This window comes from Triturus cristatus, chromosome 9 (assembly GCF_964204655.1).
Source record: "Triturus cristatus chromosome 9, aTriCri1.1, whole genome shotgun sequence".
In the NCBI taxonomy this organism is placed as follows: Eukaryota; Metazoa; Chordata; class Amphibia; order Caudata; family Salamandridae; genus Triturus; species Triturus cristatus.
The window spans coordinates 814963959-814986489 of record NC_140592.1 but is presented as its reverse complement, the minus strand read 5'-3'; the positions used below and the strand labels follow the sequence as shown (position 1 = coordinate 814986489).

General features: G+C 42.3%; 1 protein-coding gene across 6 annotated transcripts in view; it reads right to left on the bottom strand.

Annotated features, from left to right (window-relative positions):
* The window catches only part of NUDT14 (nudix hydrolase 14), a 411355-nt gene that overhangs the window by 230829 nt on the left and 157995 nt on the right, over positions 1 to 22531 (bottom strand). For all 6 annotated transcript variants that reach the window (XM_085626220.1, XM_085626223.1, XM_085626222.1 and 3 more), the window contains one exon: positions 8440 to 8483. In XM_085626220.1, coding sequence (XP_085482346.1) covers positions 8440 to 8483 — 44 coding nt within the window. The remainder of the gene's footprint in view (positions 1 to 8439; positions 8484 to 22531) is intronic.

Genomic DNA, 22531 nt, shown 5'->3' with positions numbered 1-22531 from the left:
GTGCCTTAGAAATGTATTACTAAAATCTGCTTATAATAGTGTGATTAGAAAGGTAATCAAGTCATTTATGAAGTTCAATGTAGTGTTTAAACGAAAATGTATTTTAGTCAATGCATAATGATTGGTTTTCGTGTAATGTGATGCATTAGGTTTAAACGTGCACCATATTAAAGTCTGCACGCGTAGTTTGCTTATTCATATATGAAGTGTAATGAAATCAATGCTTATAGTGTGATTCTAGAAGTGTGTGTTTGAATTGTGTAAAGGCCTGATCGCTTATATGTTTAAAGAGAAAGGCCTGTTCGCTTCTTATGTTAGCTAAATATTGTAGGCCGAAAATGATTTCCCTTGGTAAGGCTTTGAGTTTCAGAGACGTTAGAAAATCTCAGAGAAGTGGAAAGTTTCTCGCAGGTGCAAGGACACCTAGCTCGTTAGAGAAACTAACTTTGTTTCAGGAGTCAGGCTGGCCTGAGAAGCCACTATGGGAGTATACTGGAATGTAGGGATGATACTTTCGGCGGAGCAGGTGCCTGGGACCCAAGGACGAGTAAACCGTCGTTGGAAGGGAGACAAGTTTCACTGGAAAATCACTGGGAGAAGACCTGGCTGAAGAGGTGTGCCGGAGGGCGTGTCCTATGTTTTGGGGAATTTTAATTTTAGTTGAGGTTTAGATGGGGAGCTAGAAGGAGCATCTTAGAACGAGCTCTGACTAAGTGAGTGTACTTCTATGGAAGTCTTCACTTCTGACAACTTTTTATCCTCTTGCCTGGGATAATGCTAAGTAGGGATGTCACCTTAGGGGTAGACTAATTGATTTTCTTTTTAGGTTAAGGACTTCTAACATAGAGATTGGAGTGATTATCGCTTGCCTGATGCTCCTAGAGCTGACTATTCTTCTTATTCTGAGTCGGACAAGACTCCTGCGTAGAATATTTTTTGTATTAGTGCCCATTTATTTTCTTATCCTCATGTTGAGGTGCTTGTAGGTGCAATTATTTTTGGCTTTGTAATAAATCTCTAAAATTTGAGATTCAGAGTCAGTGGTCCTTTAGAGTTCAAGTTCTATTTTCTCCGACTATGCGTTAACATTGGATTTCCTCCCCTCTACACTATTTACCAGATAAAAAGATCCCGGCGACCTGAGAGGATTCGTGGTGATGGTGAGGTAGATAAGAATCCGGCTTTATCAAATCTATAACTTATTCTAATACGCCTATATTTCACTGTGAGGAAAAGCAAAAAACTGCCTGTCGGGAAGTCTTAAAATAAATAGAGCTGAGTGAAATCGTTTAATATTTTCTTATGAAACTTTGAAAAACTACATGAAAGTTATGCAAAATTACATGACAATTTTACATAACCATAGGCTAAGAGGCGAGAATGCAGATGGAGCTGAGGCTGCACTGTTAAAAAGTAAATTCTTGAGGATGAAGCTGTATGGAAGCCAGTTGAAACAAATGTCTACTAAAACACTTTTTTTTCGGTTTTGCCGACTTTCGGCACGTACTTGTCCAGTTACGTTGGCACTATGGGCACTGATCCTGGTGCTTCATTTTGGGGTTTGATTGACACCCCTCGTTTCTCATGAAATCTGGTTATCCTTGCGATAGTTGATTTGCTAACTCACTGGCACTATAGATTTTATACTTTCCTCTCCTTTTCGAGTTAATTAAACATAGGACATACTTAATGTGAAGGCTGACACTTGAAATCAGTGTGGAATTGGGATATGGACAGAGATCGACATCAAAAGCTGTGATTTTGTTGGTTTTACATCTTGGAAGCCTGAAGAAGTTCACTATGTTGGACGAAAGGCGTTGGCTGTTTGATTGTTACACACACAAGAACTTTTGAAACGACGCACTGAATAAAAGGAAGGCGTGTACATAAAGTGGAGACCGCTCATACTGGACTGCTAATTTTATTTACAAGACTCTATTTGGTGTACCTTATCATGTATTTACGAATGTCTGCTAAAGTGTTTAAAGACAGAAAACATGATTTTTGACGTAAGAACAGAGCAAAATATCTAGCTTCGTTGAGCTCTAAATTTTTCGAGGCTGACAAAAAGTACCATGAATCGTAAAGATCCTCAAAGAAGGAAGTCCAAGATAATCTTGAAAAAAGTCAGACGATAAAAACCTTTGACAGGACAGAAACAACAGTAGACCTGAGGTTTGGAGAGCAGTAGTAAATACTGGTATTTCGCTTTAGTTTGTGAGTGCAGTGTATCAAACCGGTGGGTGTGAGAGGTGCTGAAATCAGGTTATCATAGAATAGCGGGAAGGGATTTATTACATACTTTTTCTTGTAGAGAAGAGGACAGCCGTATTTCACCTAGTGTTTGATCTGAAAACTGTCACCAATTGGCCACAAAATGTTCATTTCAAAATGACTGAGTGCAAAGGATGATTCCACTAATGAAGTCAGGTGAGTTTCTAGCAAAACTGGACCTACTAGAGGCCTATCTTCACTTACCTGTGAGGCAATGTTTTCAGAGCTTTTTAAGGTGTGTAGGTCAATGTAAGTTGTATGCTTTTCCCTTTGGCCTTGAATCAGCTCCTAGGGTCTTTACCAAATTGGCAGCTCATTTGGGGGGTTTCTACACAAGAGGTATCCTTCTTTATCACTACATAGAAGATTGAATGGTACATTCCCAATCACAGGAACTAACAATTGTGAATAGCAATATTGGTACGGGTGGACAACATGACAACAAGATCTGATATACACCATAAAGAAGGAACCTGTTCCAAGGCATTAGCAGAAGTGGCCTACTACATTTTCCATTGGCGGAGGAGTGTCTTCTTTCACTCCAAGGAATCCATATCACGGAAGGGAACAATGAGGAAGCAGACAGACTCTGCAGAGTGTTTCCATCTTCCTAGGGTTCCTGTCTGAGTCCTCATTTTCAGGACTCTTTTTAGAAAACAGGGAGTTGCTGTTATTATTCTGTTTGCATACTAAGAGAATTCTCTAGCACCGTCTTTTTTGTTCAAGACCACCGATGCAAGTAGTCTGGGGAGCAGATTCACAGTTTTGACCACAGCTTAGCATCTTCAATATGACTATCTCCTTTACTCCCTGTTTCCAAAGGTTCTGTTTTGGATATGGGTATAGGATGTTACAGTTCTACTCACTGCATCCTGCTCATCTTGGTTTCCTATTCTAGGTCTGAAAATGACATATCCAGAGTGTTCAACACCATTTCAGCCCTGTCTTCTGGTTTTCGAACTTACATCCAAACAATCTACAGCTTCTATGCTTCTCAGCCTAGATGTTGACCGGACTAACACAAAGCAAGGGTTTGACCCAAGATTTAGTCAGCACTGTTAAGGATTGATTTGGGCCGAATGAAACGCTTGGGAGGACATAGGATTTCTTCTGGGTAGGTGAGGGTTTTTACTCACTTACTGGATGTCATAGGAGGGGGCTTAAATTTCAAGTACGGCTCAAACTAAGAAGTGTCTGTCTAGGGATTGGGCTCACATCATTGAGTTGGAATGCAGAAGGATGGACTCTGGTCCATCTGGTAGTGAAATTAGCTGTATTTAATTATAACATTATGCTTTGGTTGATTATTTTAAAAATTTAAATTTCTTAATTTAGATTACATAGGTGCTGGATCAACAGTATTTCATGAAATATTATCCTGTATTTAATTCAAATAGAGCATTTTTAATCAGCTTAAAGTGCATTGAGATTTGGTATAAAAAAAACAGAAAAAAAAGCATGGCTTCTTTTGTTTTATTTAAAGGATCTGATAGGATACTTATTATACAGATCAAAGCATCTGAAATAGTATTTTTACCAAGACAAACATTCCTTCATATTTCAAGGTCATTGCATATTTGCATAGAGGCCGATATGTAACCTCAGTATACAATACAAGGTTCGTTATTTCTAAAACACTCAGTTTAGAAAACCTCTTCAATGTTTACTAAGGAAGGGTGGGTGATAGTGATTGACTGTAATATTCTGTCTAGCACCAGGATGCCTTTAAGGCAATTACGCGCTTTAGGATTAAAATGAATAATAAATTGGTATTAAAACTTGCTACAAGTTGAATCATTGATAGAATACTGTAACATCTTTCGGTGTGTGTGTCAACTAGATCCATAGAAACAAAGCACTAGTTTGATTACAAGATATTCCAGATGGCCAAAGATTAAAAGGAATAGGGCTTACTAAAATCAGCAAAGATATTGATATTGAGAGGAGAAACACACTGCGAATTAATGGCATGCCCGGGGATTATAAAAGCATGAGCTTTACTACAGTCCTCCCTGGCAAAGTTGCTAGAGCTTGACTTTGAAATTATCCTCAACATCCAAAGAGGGCACCAACTAGTCCTGAAAATATCCAGGCCTAGTGCCTCAAGCAACCCCTTAGATATATTGTTGTACTTCCTTTAACAAAATAAAAGCATGCTAGTCCTTAAATTTGCAAAGGCCAAATGAAGGTTATTTGGATGAGTCAGTAATTCTTCATTTCAATAAATGTCTCTCAAATGTCTGCTGATCAAACAATTCTATTTCATGATCTGCATTCATTTTGTAATGTTTCATTTCACAGCATCACTTACTTGACACATATCACAGCCCATCCTATTGAACTAAACACCCATTAGGGTCACTGTAGAATCCTAAACCCTGTTTATGATCATTGCTTTAAAGAATAGTCTTACTATGCATCCTTGTGTTTCACCTGTGTTTTCCTTTTCCTTTATGTACTACACACTTAACCATTGAGTGTTAATATTTTTTCAGGTGCTTTCTGTCATTATTCTGTTGTTTTCTCTAAATTAACTTTTGTTTTGTGCCTATATTATTTCTCGTCATTTGTACTTCCCCAACAAGTCAGTATAACTGCTGGTATAGGATGTCATTCTTTGCCATAAAATAGGTCATAACATCTAAACGTTTTGCATTTTTCCATTACATAGGATCCATATACATAAATTTGAGAAGCATTCTCTAATCAGAGTTTTTTAAACCATTGCTTGATATTTGTAAGCATTACGGCCTTCTCCATCGCTGAGCTGGGGTCCACTCTCAACATTCAGCGTGAACTGCTCACCAACAACAGAATCTCGGTCACACTCATTTCCATGTTTCTCTAATCAGACACCTGGCTTTCAATAGCTCACAACTCAGAATAAGTCTTTAGTTACAGGACATTGGTTTTTCTACTTTATAGCCTTTTGAGTAATGGATTTAACTCAGAAATCAATTTCCATGTCAACATTCTTGATCACATCAAGTCTATGTCTTTTCATACTGACTTGTTTGTACCTACTTTAATCGATACTGAGACATAAGTCACCATATTCTATGTATTCTTACCACAGAACCCATACCAGATAGGATTAGAATGAATAATAACATTAAAAGCATATATATTACAAACACTACAATAAATCTGTCTGTGTATGTAGATAGGAACAACCTCTTACCTCTAAATAACTTTTGCTCAAGACCTGAATCCCGACACACCGGCCAGATTTGTAATTGACATTCGTCATTAGCTATGATAATTAAACTCGGTGTAGACGGTGGCCCTAAATACTATCAGTTAGTTCAGTCATCGCCAAGTCTTCCTTCTTGAGACTTACACTTCTGGCACTATTTTCTATGTCTTTGCATTTTAGCATCACAATTGACTTTACTAACTTTATTTGTAGGATTTCTTCTGAATGTTCCTATTTATTTCTCATCTAACATAGGCTATTTAACCCATCATGTCTTCTCAGTTTCAGCTCGACGATTCCGGACAATTCTGTAACACCTTCACCACCAAAGACTCACTAAACCAAAGGTCTCTGAAGGAGGAGGAGGATTGACAGCAGAACCATTTACGTTTGAGAACAAAGAAGATTAGAGTTGAATGAGCTTTTCTGGATCTTGCCTTGGAAGTTGGCTTTTCAAAGAAGTGCTATTTGAGCAAGAGGAGTGGCTTGTTCAAATAGATACGGGCCCAACTGAAAGGAGTCCCCAAAAATATTAGAATCCACAAGTAGTATTTGTTTTAATTTTCTTATAGTCTTCGGTATCAAAATTGTGTGGAGAGGCGAGTACCTACATAAATAGCAATAATCCTTCCAATGTAACCCTAAAAGCCGATAAGAGTAATTTCTGCAGCATAAAGCCTGATCAAGAAAGTATGGTATCTTGGTAAAAACAATAAACATCTGTTATTGAGTGTTAAGATGCCCATGGATGAACGTGCGCTTTAGAAATACATGGTATGTCATTTGGCAGACCAATTCCCCAGTACCTGAGCAATTTTCGGGCAGACAGGCAATGGCCATAATAATTATTGCTGCTATTCCTAGAAATGCAAAAACTGTTTACAACTACAAGCTTGCTGAATTGCCAAATGTCTTCTTCCAGGCTTTACTTTCAAGAGGTAGTGCGGTCGAACAGTCAATGCGCACAACCAGAGGAAGTTATTGGGTAGAATGTCTAGCTGAGGTGGTCCCACTCATAAAAAATAGTCTGTCTAAGCCATGTAATCCTTTTAGAAAATGATAGGACTTTTATTGTTAATACAGTTGTTATTATTATTATTCAAAATCCTTATGAACTTGAGAAAGTTTATGCCATTAACAATAATGTGTGAGTGTGCATTTGGTGACTCTATAACTGAAGTGCACACTAGCCTTTTTGCGCATAATTAAGTTTAAATGCACATGGATTATTCAAATGCCTAGCCAAGCACTGTGCTAGTTTGCGAGTGTTCAAGTTATCTCAGTTTGGAACCTGATTTTCATTGGTGTCCTTTTCCTGTTGGGAGGCGGTGAGCCCCCACCACAGAAACCACACTATGCTGCACAGTGATCAAGCAGCTGCTTGGATCACAGGAGTCTTAGTCGGGGTCAAGAAAAGGGACAAGCTGCATTCAGTGTAGCTCAGTAAACAAGTCTGCTTGTGGAGACAGCCACCTGCAGCTGGACCATAAGTTGAGCAACATCTGTGGAGGGTGAGGCACAAGTCCTACATACATGGTGCAGCATCAAGGTCAGGCACATGACAATGCTCGATCATCAACATTAGAGCAAAAAACATGATGGGAGCATTGGATGGTCTTTCAGGTGAGCTGGAAGAGATCCCACATTACAGGGGATCCCTGCTAGAGGAGCAAAAGAAGCTGTTTGAGCTACTTGAATGCCTACACTACTTCGATTAGAAGGCGTATGCGGCTAGGGCTCATAGAGAGCAGTTAGAAAGATACTGATTTTACTTGCATGGGATACCATTGTTATCTTGCTCGAGAATGGATCGGTGTGCCGGGTGGCTGTGGATGATTCTTCCTCTGACTGCGTCATGCAGACTTCCGATGCTGGAGAAGTGAGTCTGGCTTCGGCTGGCGTGCCCTCATGGCCCTCAGATATCCCCGTTTCTTCAAGCTATCCTGGATGGGGTCTTTTGGGTATTTGGCTGCTTCTATGTTGTTTATGCTGCATTCGTACGGTCTCAGGGCTATTTTGTAAAGGGATGCACTTTCTCTGCTGAGCATGTTGACTTTATTATTCCCACTAACTGTACCTCCATTATGCCAACTGTCTGATGACTTGTCTCCGAGTGAAGCCTGCAGGCATCTTTTTGATTTTGCTATGCACTGGTTTGTTGTGATACACCGTAAAACCTTTATAAAAATATTTTCAAAAAATATTTTTGCATTAGCTTTCCAGTGCTGTGAATGTAAAATGAAGTTCAGACTGTGGTCTAGCAAGTTGGTTCAGAACTGAGTATGGTTCCACTAAGGAGTAAGTGGATCCAAGTGACAGCATTGAGCTGTGTGAGTCCACCACCCCGGCATTATGGGCAAGTCCACTCAAACCAACATCAGAATGGTGATGTCAGCATGCCCACGCATACAAAGGCAGTCAAGGCTTACGGACTTTGTCTCTTTTTGGAGGTGAAGTCTGAATGTGTGTGGACAGTCTACAAAGTAGATTGTGTTGATGGCAACCCGGGGTACAGTCAAGAAAGTCTAGTACTGTAGAGTGGCAAGATGATCAACCTAATAATAGTTAATTCCCTTTCCTTTCATTACTATAAATACAAAGTTGTTAGAGGGCATTGATATAATCAGTTTTTACGGTTTCTGTTGGGATAGGAGCTCTACATTTTCTACCTAACCTACTGGTTTTGCTCCTTCTCAATTCCTTTTATAATTTTTTAAATGATAAAGAGAAAAAGACGAATTAGAGAGATAGGAATCTGAAAAAGGTTCTCGGGACAAAATCTTAGTAAATACCTTAGCCATGATGAGAGACATTCGAGTAGCACTGTATTGAAAACAATTTTAAAACATGCTGCATTCTCTACAGTTCACACTTTTATGACATGTCAGCATTTAGCTAGCAGCAACAACTGAAGCAGAAAAAAAATAAAGTACAAGTAACACGATGATGCATATTTTAATCAGGTCTACCTGTCATGTGTTCGCATAAAATCCCAGATTTTCTCGGTTCCATCCTACAAGCAAAAAAAAACTGTGGTGAGAAGCTATATCCAAGAAACTGATTGAAATGAACAATTATAGCACATTAGATATGAAAGCCTCTTATTTTCTAAATCGAGGGACACATGCCTACGTAAAGAACATACACAGGTCAAAACACCTGCTGCTAGTAGTATACTCAGCTTATCACACAGTGATCATTGAAGAGGCATTTATGTTAAATTTGTATAATTTTGGTACAGCCAAAGCAAATTTGCTGCTCCATCTTGCAGTCCCTCTTTCTCCTGACATAAGTTTTGGACATTCTGAAGCATAGTGGTTAAAAATCATATGTTGTGTTGCTTATCTAAAGGTTAATTGAGGTATTAATCTTTTTGTTAACGAAGGGGATTCTATGCAGTATGCTTGTGGATGCTTACTGTGGTTGTAAAATTCAACTGTAATGACTTTGTCTGCTGCATGTTTATCAATTCCGATTGTGCTCCCAGTTTCTTCTTCTGCATTTCCACAGAGGCTATAAAACCCAGTGTCTAGATTAGCCATCACAGTGACTCTTTTATTCTAAGGTACATTTGTATTTTCTCAAGAAATACTTTTGAATATTTAGGAGACTGTAGTAATAATGACTATTTACAACCACATTACACAACTGAGGGGACAGCACAACCGCTTGTAAAGATATTTAGGATTCCACATGAGAGGTACTGAAACCTAATACAACCTGTTTTGTTTCTAGTTTAAGGTGAAAGATATCCAAAGTAGAACAGAGGCACAACCTTAGTAAGACTTTTCAGATATCTAAATATGCACCTCAAGGTTGATGGTACGGATTATCGTTAACACAACAGGAACAGCGTCATCATTAAGTCCAGTCACTTTCATGAGAGTTTCTCAGCTGCATATCGCAAGTTAATTATGGCAGATACAGTCTGATAATATGAGAGTGGCATCCGAGGCCTCAAAACCATTCATTGTAATGGATCAGCAGTGGAACAAATTGAGCTGAGGCTGCGCATCGCTACAAGTAGTTGGAGAGTTAGAAATTAAGTGGAGCCTGTGGATGTGGACTGACTGTGGTATAAATAGGTTGCCAAGGCAATGACTAACAGTAGTTGACGCAGGGTTGGTCAGAGAGTGAGACTGAGATACTGCCATTGAATAAATCCAAACCAATGAGAACTGTTTACTCATTACATTATGAAAAAGGTTTACCTTGCCCAGGCTTAGGAAAGAATCTTTGAGCTCAGAATACAAGCAACATTGAAGCAGAGAAGTATTTCAGAGCTGACTTTGCATGATTAATGTGACATGTCATCCACAAGATGAGAGAAAGTCAGGAGGATAGGTTTTTTTTTTCTATCTGAGGCAGAGCAACTGTAACATGAAGGTAAGCTTTTAAATATTTGTTTTCCTTGCGGTTCAGTAAAAACACAATTAAGCTATTTAAAAACATCCTGTATTTGTTTTTAAATCACCACGGTTAACTCAAAGCTAAAAATTATTTTCTATGCGTTCACCAAGGTCACCAGATCGTTTATAAAAGATACACAAAAAAAGGATTTTTACCCATGCTGCTTTTTTACTAAAATATTCAAGTTAATTATATCTGCTGATTAACTGAAAGACAAACGGATAGAACATGGATGAATGATGGAGAGGTTTGATTGAATACTGCAATGGGAAAAAATACAGATACTCCCAATAAATGAACTCAAGACTATAATGGAACGTTGTATCAATATATGTAAGAACCGAAGAATTTCTTTATTTAGAAATTTTAGAAGTATAGAATAATGTATGGATGTCAGTACTCTAGGACATAGTCTTGGAACCCGATAAATATCATGGTCAAAATAATAACTGCAATAGTGATCTCCACTTATTTCCTCCAAACTATCTCGAATAGGCCTTTTTTGCTTACATTATTTAAAGAACAGTGTGTCCCCACTAACCCAAGGGTGGTATGTTTCATCAGAGGAACCACTCCTCACCCGTGAGAAGACATTTTCTCATAAATGGGTTCACTTCCTTAAGTAGGAATTTTTTATGATTCAGGTATAGGCCAGAGAGCGGATAAGGGGAACAAACAATCTTTAAAGACTCCTGAAGTACGAAGAAGCACAAACAGTGGGACATTCAACAACTAGTCCAACCAAAAAAACCTAGGTACTGTATAAAGCAAAAAGTTAACTTTGTTCTTCTTTTTCACACACCTCAAATATATTACACACACCTTAGAGGCACCGGTAGAATACTAGGTAGTCAGTTACGGAAGTGTTACATACTGCAGCCAGACGTGAATAAAACCCTGACTCCTAGTGGGGACTCACATGTGGGCTGAAGCATGTCGACCTATAACCAAGGTTGAATTACTCCCCTGTTGTTTACCAACTAGTGACAAGAAATAAACCAGTGCGGTCCATTACGAAAATAATTTAACAGATTTCTTATAAAAAGAATATAACTACCTATATCAAAACACTCTAGAAGGGCCGTATTTTAAGTCTTACACAAGATACACAAAAGCTTGGAAAACCTACCAAAATGAACAATTATATCCTGGTGCAACTCAGTACTAAAACGTATATTAGACATTTTATACCTGAAACATTATGCACATCTCAAGGACATAAAAGATACCATCAACAAATTTGACGTCCTACCATTCAACAAAGAAAAAAATATACTCAACACTAGATATCCAAGCACTGTATGCCAATATAAGTTAAGAATTAACCTTAGAGGTAATTAAGTTTATTCAAATCAAAGGGAAAGATAATGCAGAATATCTAATCACTAAATTTTTTAACCGGCTCAAATCACCGTCAACATATACATTTTCACCTTTAAAGAAAAATTCGACTGCCAAATAAAAGGAGTAGCCATAGTATACAGCTTGACTTCAACAATAGCCAATTTAGTTATGGTTGAGCTTAAAAACTATTTAACTTTTGGGGTCTGATTAACAAATGTAAATTTACACGTAGATTCATTTACATGTAATTCTACTACTGCACTCAGGTGGAAATCTACCCCCTGGTGGAACCTCCAACAACAGGATTTAAAGGTGTACAGCTACTACTAGTAAATTTTCAAACATGGGTGGAGGCCGCTGCAGTGAGTTGCCCATGGGAAAATATAAGAAAGTGGTTTATTGGGGTGGATTGGTTTCCACCACAAGTAAGAAAGTCACGTTCTTGTGAGGTCCAGTCAAATGTTTCAGTACTTTAAACCCGAGCTCAACCACCGGTAGCTGCGGCAGACAGGCTTAACACAATACAATAAAAATCACAATATAACTTAGAGACCTGCCACAAAGAAAATAGCTTGTATGGCCTTGTCACTGTAAGGACATGGTAACGCTGATTTTCTACATGTCCTGCTTTTTTAATACACCCTACCTTGCCGGCTACTAGTCTTAAATAGGGCGACTAACTAATATTTAAATGGTAGGTTTTTATCTGTTAAAAAGAAATATTTTAACAGTTCACACTGCAGGTTTTACACTGCAGCAGTCAGGCTAAATGGTGGGCCTGAAGGCATGTTTTCCTTTGTCATACTAGTGGATGGCACAATATGTGCTGCAGTCTACAAGTGACAGTTAACTGTTCATTCCATGGGTGTATTTCTGCATGATATGCCACAGCTCATACAAAAGTTGTAACACAGCCAATTAGAAGATAGCCAATCTTTAGAGGTCAGAGCAGATGCACTGGGACCTAGATAACAAAGTCCTAGTACCAGAGTAGAAAAAAACAGCAGCATTAGTAAAAACAAAATGGGGATAATCCCGCCAAAAAAAGGCAATATTACACAGAGTACATCAAAACTGACATTATTAAGCTTAACAAATATTAAAATATGTTAATATAAAATAGAAATGTAAAATAACTTAAAATATTTCATCGAAACATAGAACTATTCAAATAAAATGATACAGAACATTAAAATACATAATTCATTAATAATGAATTACAATATATTTATTTCATTTATAAATATTTCTTAAAGAATATATAGTTAAGAAATCCACCCAGAGTTAACATTTTTACTATATATATATATATATATATATATATATATATATATATATATATATACACATACAAACACAAAGGGTAATCCCCGCTTCCTTCAGCGAGAATGAACGAGCCACTCCGGTTGTGAGGGGGCAATTTATCGGTTTAATGGCACATATATATATATATACACATATTACATTTAGTTGTGTAGAAGTTACATTATTTTTAACTTTTTCACAAATGTTTTAAAGTTTCATTTTATATATTTATGTATACATATTTTTTGGGAAAATCCAATAAAAATTCATACTTTAAAAAAATAAAAGTAAAAAATATATATCTTAACAGTCTAAATAATTGTAAACATTTAACTGTGTTCCTATGTGGTGTTATTTAAAGTCCCCACTTCCATATTGGTCTCTGGGAGTAGTGCTGCAGTACCTGTGAGGGGCCATGAGTGCCAGTTGACATACTCCAAGTCTGAGCTGGAGTACATTTACTGCTATTTTGTCACCTTTAGGGCTTGGATAACTTTAGAAGTATAGTTTGTGAATAGCAACAGGCTTACTATTTAATCAGTGGGCTAAACACCTGCCTACTTTTCCGTAAACCCCACCCATTTTGTAAGAAGTTGTCCCCGATTTCCAACTACTGCCCCTTTGCAGGCTCAGGAGTGCAGTGATCTCAGCAATGAAAGGAAAGGAGAACTCCACACATTGTTTATGGGAATAGAATCATGTAGTATGTAAATAGTATGGCTATTGTACTAAAACGTGCCCCGTTGTGAATACACCCGCCTGAAAGCATCCTTTCGTCAACTAGATACTACAGTTGGAAATTTACATTAAAGAGTTGATATTGATTCAAAGGGGTAGAGCCACAGAGTTATTTAACTTCCATCAAATCTATCAATAGACACCTGCTAGGCATTCAATCTACAAATGTAGGAAACTGATCTTTTTAATATGTTCACCGACACTTTTTGCATGGTATTTGATGCAATTTCGACTGAAAGTGCACTGGGTTCCTGCTAACTGGGTCCCCAGGGCCAGATCTCTTTCCTAAAACTGTGCGATTGTTCCCCCCAATTGGTGATACCTTTAGTATCCTCTGCAAGTCCCTGGTAAATGGTACCCCTGGGACCTAGGGCCTGAGGTACAAAAAAGGGTCCCCAAGGGGTGCCCGAACAGTGCCACACTAAGGGAACCCTCACCGAGCTCATGGAATCTGCCACTGCAGGCTGCGTGTCTTGGTGCAGACAAAAATGAGAACACAACATGGCACACAGCCTGTGTGCCTTGCCTGCCAACACTGCACACAGTATAAGTAAGTCACCCCTACAGCAGCCATTAGCGCACTAAGGCAGGGTGCACTATACTATGTGGTGGGGGAATAACTGCATGAGCAGATATGCCCTTGTACTGGTCAGTTCCATTACTGTCAGCACAAGTGATCAGGGAAGCCATTTTAAAAGCATGTACTGGACACTGATGAAAACGAGTTCCTCAGCTACATGATGTCTTCACTGAAAATAGGGATGGTTGCTATCAAACATCTTGCATTAATAAACCCACACTGATGCCAGTGTTAAATGTATTAATACATGCACCTTAGAGGTGCCCCCTAAAACCTACCAATTACTGGTGGGTTGACTGACTGATTTTCGCCAGTCTGCCACCTGCGACGGGTGTGGGACTTTGCTCTCAGGGGGCCATAAAACAAGCATTCATGAGCAGAGGGTAGCTTGCACCGCCCGCCCACAGGATCACCTGCAGATTAGCATTCCAGGCAAGGGGAGCTTCAAAGAGGCCCACCGCCTTTGGTATGCAAATCTGGCTTCTCTCACAAAGAGAGGAAACCAACCCCCTTTGTCCAGAGCCCTTTGACACCTGGATAGGCGGGAAAATTAGCTAAGCAAGATAGGTGTGTACATCCTCAGGCAAGTACCACCCCTAAACTGGGATACCTGAAGTGGATGTAACTTTTCAGTGGTTACCATCTTGCTGGTTGTGATCTTTGGGACAGTGTTATGCCCACTTCCACAGGAAGTGGTCATTAAACGGACGTAGAACCACAGGGGTAAGAAGCCCATTAGCTACTACTCGATACTCCCCTAAGCGCCCTTAGATTCAGTACTTAGGAGAGCCCTGACACCAGGAAATCAGATCCTGCCTACCAACAGAAGAGGAAGGGCCGAAGAGCTGCAAAAGCAGGAACTGCAGAAGAAGCAACTGACTTGGCACCAACCCTGCTGGCCTGGTCGCCTGTTTTCGACATTTGCGCCAAAGTACTCTCACCCTGCAAGTTGCTGATACTCCAAAGCCTGAGAGGACTGCCAGCACTTCTCCAAAGACTGAGGTACTCCTGTGGAACAGCAGAGCTGTTCCCCTGCATCTTGCAGGTACTGAAGACTGAGTTGTGAGGCTCCAAGACTGTGAAAACCTGTCACCGGAAAGCACCACTGCACCCGAGCCGTCTAGCACGAGCTGAAGTGGGCTAACGGTGCCAACCTGGTCCTGAGATCCTGACAACCTAAGAAAAAGTACACTGAAGAGCCGCAAAAGCAGAAGACTGTAGAACAGCAACTGACTTTGCACTAGCCCTCCAACCTGTCTGCTGTTTCCTGTCGAACATGCAGCATAGACATCTGATCCTGCAGCTGTTGTGCCTCCAAAGCCTGGGAGGACTGCCTGCCTTCAATAAAGACTCAAGAACTCTGGAGGAGCAGTGGAGCTGCTTCCCTGAATCCAGCAGGCATCCCAAGGAAGACTGAGTGCTCCAGACCACAGAAATCCGACACCGCAAAACACCCTGCACCCGTGCTTCCAAGCCCGAGCTGAAGTGGGCCAAAAGTGCCAGCACGGTTCCCCGGCCGTCCAGAGACAAAGTCTACTTGAACTTGCCCACTGTGGACTTTCTGATGCAGACTGCAGCCTCCGTTTGCAGGGCCCCTCTACCGCGAGTACTCCCGGTGACGAAAATCTGACGCCTAAAGACACCTCTGCACCCGTCGCCCCTGAGCCCTCAAGAAGAGGACCAAAGGCGTCCCCAAGTTCCAAACATCGCAAAAGTTGAGCCCCCTTGTTGGTTCAGTCTGAATGGTCCCATAGTCTGGGCCTGCGGCCTCTTTTCTAATAGACCTATCTCCATAGACTTGAATGGGGCACCCGATGCTGTAAGGCATCTCTGCACCCGGCCACCCCAGTTCTGCCCGAACTGCACTGCTGGTGCTGCCTTGGACCTTGCCCCAAACACACTCCAAGTCCAGAAGATTTTATCCCACAAGTCGCTGTTGAGTGCTCAAATGCAATACATGTTTTCTTCCTAAGTTAACATTAACGCTTAGTGCTTCAAGTACAATTTAAAAACCTGTTTTCTTCAAACCTGCTATTTTAAAAAGTACTTACCTGATTTTGATGATCTTGGTGCCTAAAGTTATATAAAAATATGTGGTAATTTTTTATAAATTGGTGTGGATCTCCTTATTGAGTTGTGTGTGTCATTTGTTGGCTATGTGTTTGCAGCGGATGTCTTTCACTCCTCTCCCATCAGCCTAAGGCTGCTTGACCACACTATACTTAGAAGAGCACCTTGGGATTGCTAGGGCAAGCCCCTGTCCACTGGTAAGGGAAAACCTAGACTCTTTGCACGGTATACCTCCTTTATGTATACGATATAAAGAGCCAGCTTCCTACAACGATCAACTACAGCAAAGAAAGAATAAACTTTCTGCATCTGTGGATACAACACGAAGAAGGGCAAAACAGTCTCTTTTGTAAATAAACGGACAAGAACAAAATTTAACATTTCAAAAGCAGTCACTCAGGAAACTAAATAGAAAACACATTACTGCCAATGTTTCATATTTAGGTGCAATTGTTTCAAAAACTAAGACTACTATAAGCATGCAGATGAATTACTAAAAGCTAAAAAAATATTCCCAAAAACTATTTCCTAGAAGTAAAAAAAAAAAGCCTGTAACCCACCTCCCAAGTACCCCTTCAGACAAAAAAATAACAACCTTCTAAACTTATATGTGCCATCACTTTCAGAGAACACAGATCCAGCATATAAACGATCACTAATAAAAACTGACACATATTAAAATAATTAGACTACCCTTTACCGAAACCAACATTTCTTCTTAGCCTCTAACAAAATGTGCAAGGTCACCAGGTTAAAGTAGAAGATGCCAACCAGAAGAAAAGCTCTAACAGTCAACAAACTATGTGGGGTCTAACGCCTGTAATAGGACATCATAAATAAGGAACATGCAGTGTATGTATCTTGAAAACTTAAGGAAATTGATTTATACACAACAATGCAATTATAAAATATATGGAATTCACTAACTATAATACACAATGTGTTATGTACACCATCCTGGGTCCATGTATCCTGAAAACAGACCAAAATATAAAATCAAGGATAACATAACACAAATCAAGGATAAAGTGCAAAACCTTGAATGCACAGTTAGTCAAACATTTTCAAATTACAACAAACAGGACCTCCAATGGACAGTTTTGTGTCAAATAAACCCTACCCAAGAGCAGGAGGTACAGAAAGAGAACTACTGAAAACGGAAGCCCACATGATCCTCACATTTAATTTATATCACAATTGTCTTCCTACAGCTGAGAAACTCCATAATCTATTCTAGCCCTGAATAGAAACATAATTAGAGTAATGAGGATCACCACCTGCCATATGCTAAGCTGAGGAAGCAAGCAATTTACAAAAGCCGTAATTAGATTGGTCAATAATCACTACGAAAATGCTGCTAGGAAAACTAACCAAATCATCAAGCCCAATCATAACGTGCCCAGCTGAAGACACATCTGGACACAGCTGGATACTAAAGTCCAAACCTAGACAAAAAGACATTTATACACAAGCACAGGAATGCAGTAAGATTACAACACACTACAACTACAATCATTCAAACAGGATGTGATGCTGCAATACATTCCCCGCCCCACTCCAAATCGGGATGCACAGTAACAATGTTGCTGAAATATGACCAAAGGAAGAACACAGTACCACTGCACAAGACCGGTTTTAGGGCCTAGGGAGGGGGGTCTTAATTAAAGCTATATTTCACAGCAGCATGCGGAGAGATTAAAAAGATATTTCGAATTTGGGAGATTAATGCAAAGTTTACTACACTTGCTCGTATAGCAGTTAGGTAAAACTTGAACTGTGTTCTCAACTAGTATGGCATTTATTTGAATCTTGATTCGTTCTCACTGCAGTATATTCTTTCCAAACGTTTGTGCATGCAAGAACCAAATAGGTAAGAAGAATGGCCCCTGGGCGCATTAAAACCTCAGTATTATTAAAAACACTGATTACTGTAGAACACGGTTACTCATAGTATGGCCCGCGGGGCGCCAGCGGCCCGGCAAGCCTTCCTTGGCGGCACGCGGACCTTGCAGACATCCTACCTGTGTTTTAAAAAGAAAAATTAAATAGTGTTAGCAAACACTGCCGGGTGCAGCAGCCCGGACTCTGAGACTCTGCTCTGTGGGGGCCCGGGGGATTCCAGTGATTGTCAAAGTGGAGATGCAGGGGCCTAAGAGGTGAAATACAACAAAGCTTTATTCACATGTAAATGGTCTTTTAAAGACCTGTGAAGTACTTGGGTGCCGCTGTGTGTGCGCGCTGGGAAGCTGTCTCAATGCGGCTGTATGCGCGCGCTGGGAAGCTGTCTCAACCCGGGCTGAGGGCTGACACACACACGGGGTGAGATGACAGAGGGTGATGGAGGGAGGGAGAGGGAGACAGAGGGAGAGGGAGGGAGTCAGAGGTTGACAGAGGGTGACAGAGAGAGGGAGACAGAGAGGCACAGTCTGGGGGAGACAGAGGGAGGGAGACAGAGGGAGAGGAAGGGAGGCAAATGGAGGGAGAGGAAGGGAGAAAGAGAGGGAGGCAGAGAGGGAGGGAGAGAGGGAGGGAGAGGCAGAGAGAGGGGCAGAGAGAGAGGCAGAGAGGGAGGAAGAGAGGGAGGCAGAGAGGGAGGCAGAGAGGGAGACAGAGAGGGAGACAGAGGGAGGGAGACAGAGGGAGGGAGACAGAGGGAGGGAGAGAGACAGGGAGAGATAGAGGGAGACAGAGAGGGAGACAGAGGGAGAGGGAGGGAGTCAGAGGTTGACAGAGAGAGGGAGACAGAGAGGCGCAGTCTGGGGGAGACAGAGGGAGGGAGACAGAGGGAGAGAAAGGGAGGCAGATGGAGGGAGAGGAAGGGAGAAAGAGAGAGAAAGAGAGAGACAGAGAGAGGAGGCAGAGAGGGAGGCAGAGAGGGAGGGAGAGGCAGAGAGGGAGACAGAGGGAGGGAGACAGAGGGAGGGAGACAGAGGGAGGGAGACGGAGGGAGGGAGACGGAGGGAGGGAGAGAGAGACAGAGGGAGAGAGACAGAGGGAGGGAAACAGAGGGAGGGAGAGAGACAGGGAGAGATAGAGGGAGGGAGACAGAGAGGGAGACGTAGGGAGGGAGACAGAGGGAGGGAGAGGGAGGGAGATGGAGGGAGACAGAGGGAGGGAGAGAGACAGGGAGAGATGGAGGGAGACAGAGAGGGAGACGTAGGGAGGGAGACAGAGGGAGGGAGATGGAGGGAGAGGGAGGGAGAGGGAGGGAGGGAGACAGAGGGAGGGAGACAGAGGGAGGGAGACTGAGGGAGACAGAGGGAGGGAGGGAGACGGGGAGAGATTGAGGGAGACGGAGAGAGATGGAGGGAGACAGAGGGAGACAGAGGGAGACGGAGGGAGACAGAGGGAGACGGAGGGAGACAGAGGGAGACGGAGGGAGAGAGACAGAGGGAGAGGGAGGGAGGGAGACAGGAAGGGAGACGGAGGGTGACAGAGGGAAGGAGGGAGGGAGACAGAGGGAGGGAGAGAGAGAGGGAGACAGAGGGAGAGAGACAAAGGGAGAGAGACAGAGGGGGAGAGACAGAGGGAGAGTGAGGGAGACAGAGGGAGGAAGAGAGAGAGGGGGAGAGACAGGGAGAGATAGAGGGAGGGAGACATAGAGGGAGGGAGACAGAGAGAGAGACGGAGGGAGGGAGACAGAGGGAGGGAGACAGAGGGAGAGAGACAGAGCGAGGGAGACGGAGGGAGGGAGACGGAGCGAGGGAGACGGAATTAGGGAGACGGAGGGAGGGAGACAGAGGGAGGGAGGGAGAGGGAGAGGGAGGGAGAGGGAGGGAGACGGAGGGAGGGAGACGGAGGGAGGGAGACGGAGGGAGGGAGACAGAGGGAAGGAGACAGGGAGGGAGGGAGACAGAGGGAGACAGAGAGGGAGACAGGGAGGGAGGGAGACGGAGGGAGACAGAGGGAGGGAGATGGAGGGAGAGGGAGGGAGAGGGAGACAGAGGGAGAGGGAGGGAGACAGGAAGGGAGACAGAGGGAGAGAGACAGAGGGAGAGAGACAGAGGGAGAGGGAGGGAGACAGAGGGAGGGAGAGAGACAGGGAGGGAGACGGAAGGAGGGAGACAGGGGGAGGGAGACAGAGGGAGAGAGACAGGGAGGGAGACAGAGACAGAGACAGGGAGGGAGACAGAGACAGAGACAAGGAGGGAGACAGGGAGACGGAGACAGGGAGGGAGACGGAGACAGGGAGGGAGACGGAGACAGAGAGATGAAGGGAGAGGGAGGGAGAGAGACAGGGAGGGAGACGGAAGGAGGGAGACAGAGGGAGGGAGACAGAGGGAGGGAGACAGAGGGGGAGACAGAGGGGGAGACAGAGAGGGAGGAGGGCGACAGAGGGAGGAGGGCGACAGAGGGAGGAGGGCGACAGAGGGAGTAGGGCGACAGGGAGAGACAGGGGGAAAGAGACAGGGAGAGAGAGACAGGGAGAGAGAGACAGGGAGAGAGAGACAGGGAGAGAGAGACAGGGGGAGAGGGGGAGGGAGGGAGGGAGAGGGAGGGGGAGAGAGGGAGAGGGAGGGGGACAAGAGAGAGGGATTATAGTATAAAATAGAGGATTTCATACATGATTTAGCATAGGGTATCTTCTTTTCGTAAGGCATACAGCTGCGACAAGAAAACTAGCAATATTAAAAACTTCCCATGTATTATTAAGCATTTGAAGGTAAAGTAATGCTGGTCTAGCCTGTAAAAAGCCCTTACCCCTCAATAGAGGGACTAAGAACCTCCTAATCACAAAACATCATAAAGTGCAGTGTGTCCTGTGATGAGAAGTTATCGTACTGACACGGGCCTATATCCTCTGGCTTACACCACCCCAGCAGGTTACCCAGCGAGAAGTGGATTAAATTGAAATGGAACCTAATCAGCAGCCAGCGGTGGAAAGGCTTGGTCACTATTCTCAGATAAGGCTCAATTAATGGAGAATTTTTTATCAAATAATGAGCCCTGACATGGGGTTTCTGTAGCTCCAGCTCTTCCCATTCCATCATCAGTATGTTCAGAAATTGAGATTTAACCCATTTCACATCTTCCTTTTTAATCCCTTCCGGAACATTAAAAATTTCAGGGCGCCCCAGTTTAAAAAACATAAGCTTAACGTAGGACAACCACGGAATGCTACCGGCTTTATACAGGGTAACACAATCCTGCAAAATCTGATGGTTCAAGGTTATATCTGGGTTGAGCCAGGTTTTAAGCCAGCAGGCGACAGGGCTATTCTGAGCGAATCAGACACATATCCGGGCCCCAATTCCTGATGGATAGCAAATGTTGGGGTTGATTAAGGTACGGACAGGAGAGTGCGTAAGAATCTGTTTTCTGCTATCTGCACCCCTTCCAGCTGTTTATAACCCCAAATGGCTGAGCCATACAAGGCAATAGCCAGACATTTGGCTCTATAAATATTAAGCATGGCTACAAGAGGCCTGGCCCCCAAGCGTTGTGCAAACCCTAGTAGAGCTGATGTTGACCTAACTACTGCATTTTTTTTAGCTTTCTGTTGGGGGACCCAAGAACATCTATCATCAAATAGGACCCCCAAATAAGTGAAAGAGGTCACCCTGGACACCTCTGCTCCATTACAGAAAAAAGTTTTTGCTTTTCTGTTTCTTTGGCCCATTGTCATAACGTGTGATTTCGAGATGTTCACTATCAGGTACAGGGACTTCATATAGGCCCCAAAGGCGCCCAGAAGCCTCTGGAGGCCTATAGCAGTACGGGCTAATAACACAGCGTCGTCCACGTATAGAAGAACCGGAATGGTCCTTTCTCCTACACGCGGAATGTCCAAGCTTGCCTGATCTAAGGTTTTATCTAACGCATTAATATAAAGGGTAAAAAGTAGTGGCGTCAATATACATCCCTGACGGACGCCTCTACCCGATTTAAAGTGCCTTGTGAATTTGCCTTCCTGAGTGACCCTAACTGTTGCTGAAAGATCCCTATGTAGATCTTCCAAAAAGTAAACTAGGCAGAGATCAATGCCCATATCAAGCAAAATAGTCCACAGCTTCGATCTGTTAACCAGATAAAACGCTGAGGAGAGGTCCATAAAAGCCATCTGCAAAGAACCTTCTTTGGCTATGGTATATTTGCCTATTAATAAATATAGATTAAGGCACTGATCCATGGTACTTCTACCTTGTCTAAAACCATATTGTAAATTGGATAAAACCTCATTGTCGTTCACCCAGTCCGTAACTTTGGCTAGGATCACTTTGCCTAGTATTTTGACTGCAGAATCGATCAATGATATTGGTCTATAACACCGTGGATCCCCTCTCTGACCCTTTTTAACAAGCATTTGCAATGCAATAGGTCTCGCATTTACGTGAGTTTGAGCTATTGACTTTGCAAATAACAATGCCTTTTATTTTGTTTTCGCTTTAAAAACATAAATAAAAGGCATTGTCATTTACAATGCCAATAGCTTAAACTTGTTTAACTGCGAGACCTATTGCATTGCAAATACTTGTTTATTTTTGGTGACACTGAACACTATCGCCAAAAAGCAGTGGCAAGACCAAATGCGCTCGGTGCGCGTAATAGACACCAATAGGCCATGGGAGGAGCTATGCGCGCGCCTCAGGCCAATTGCGTGCAGTCTTTTGGAA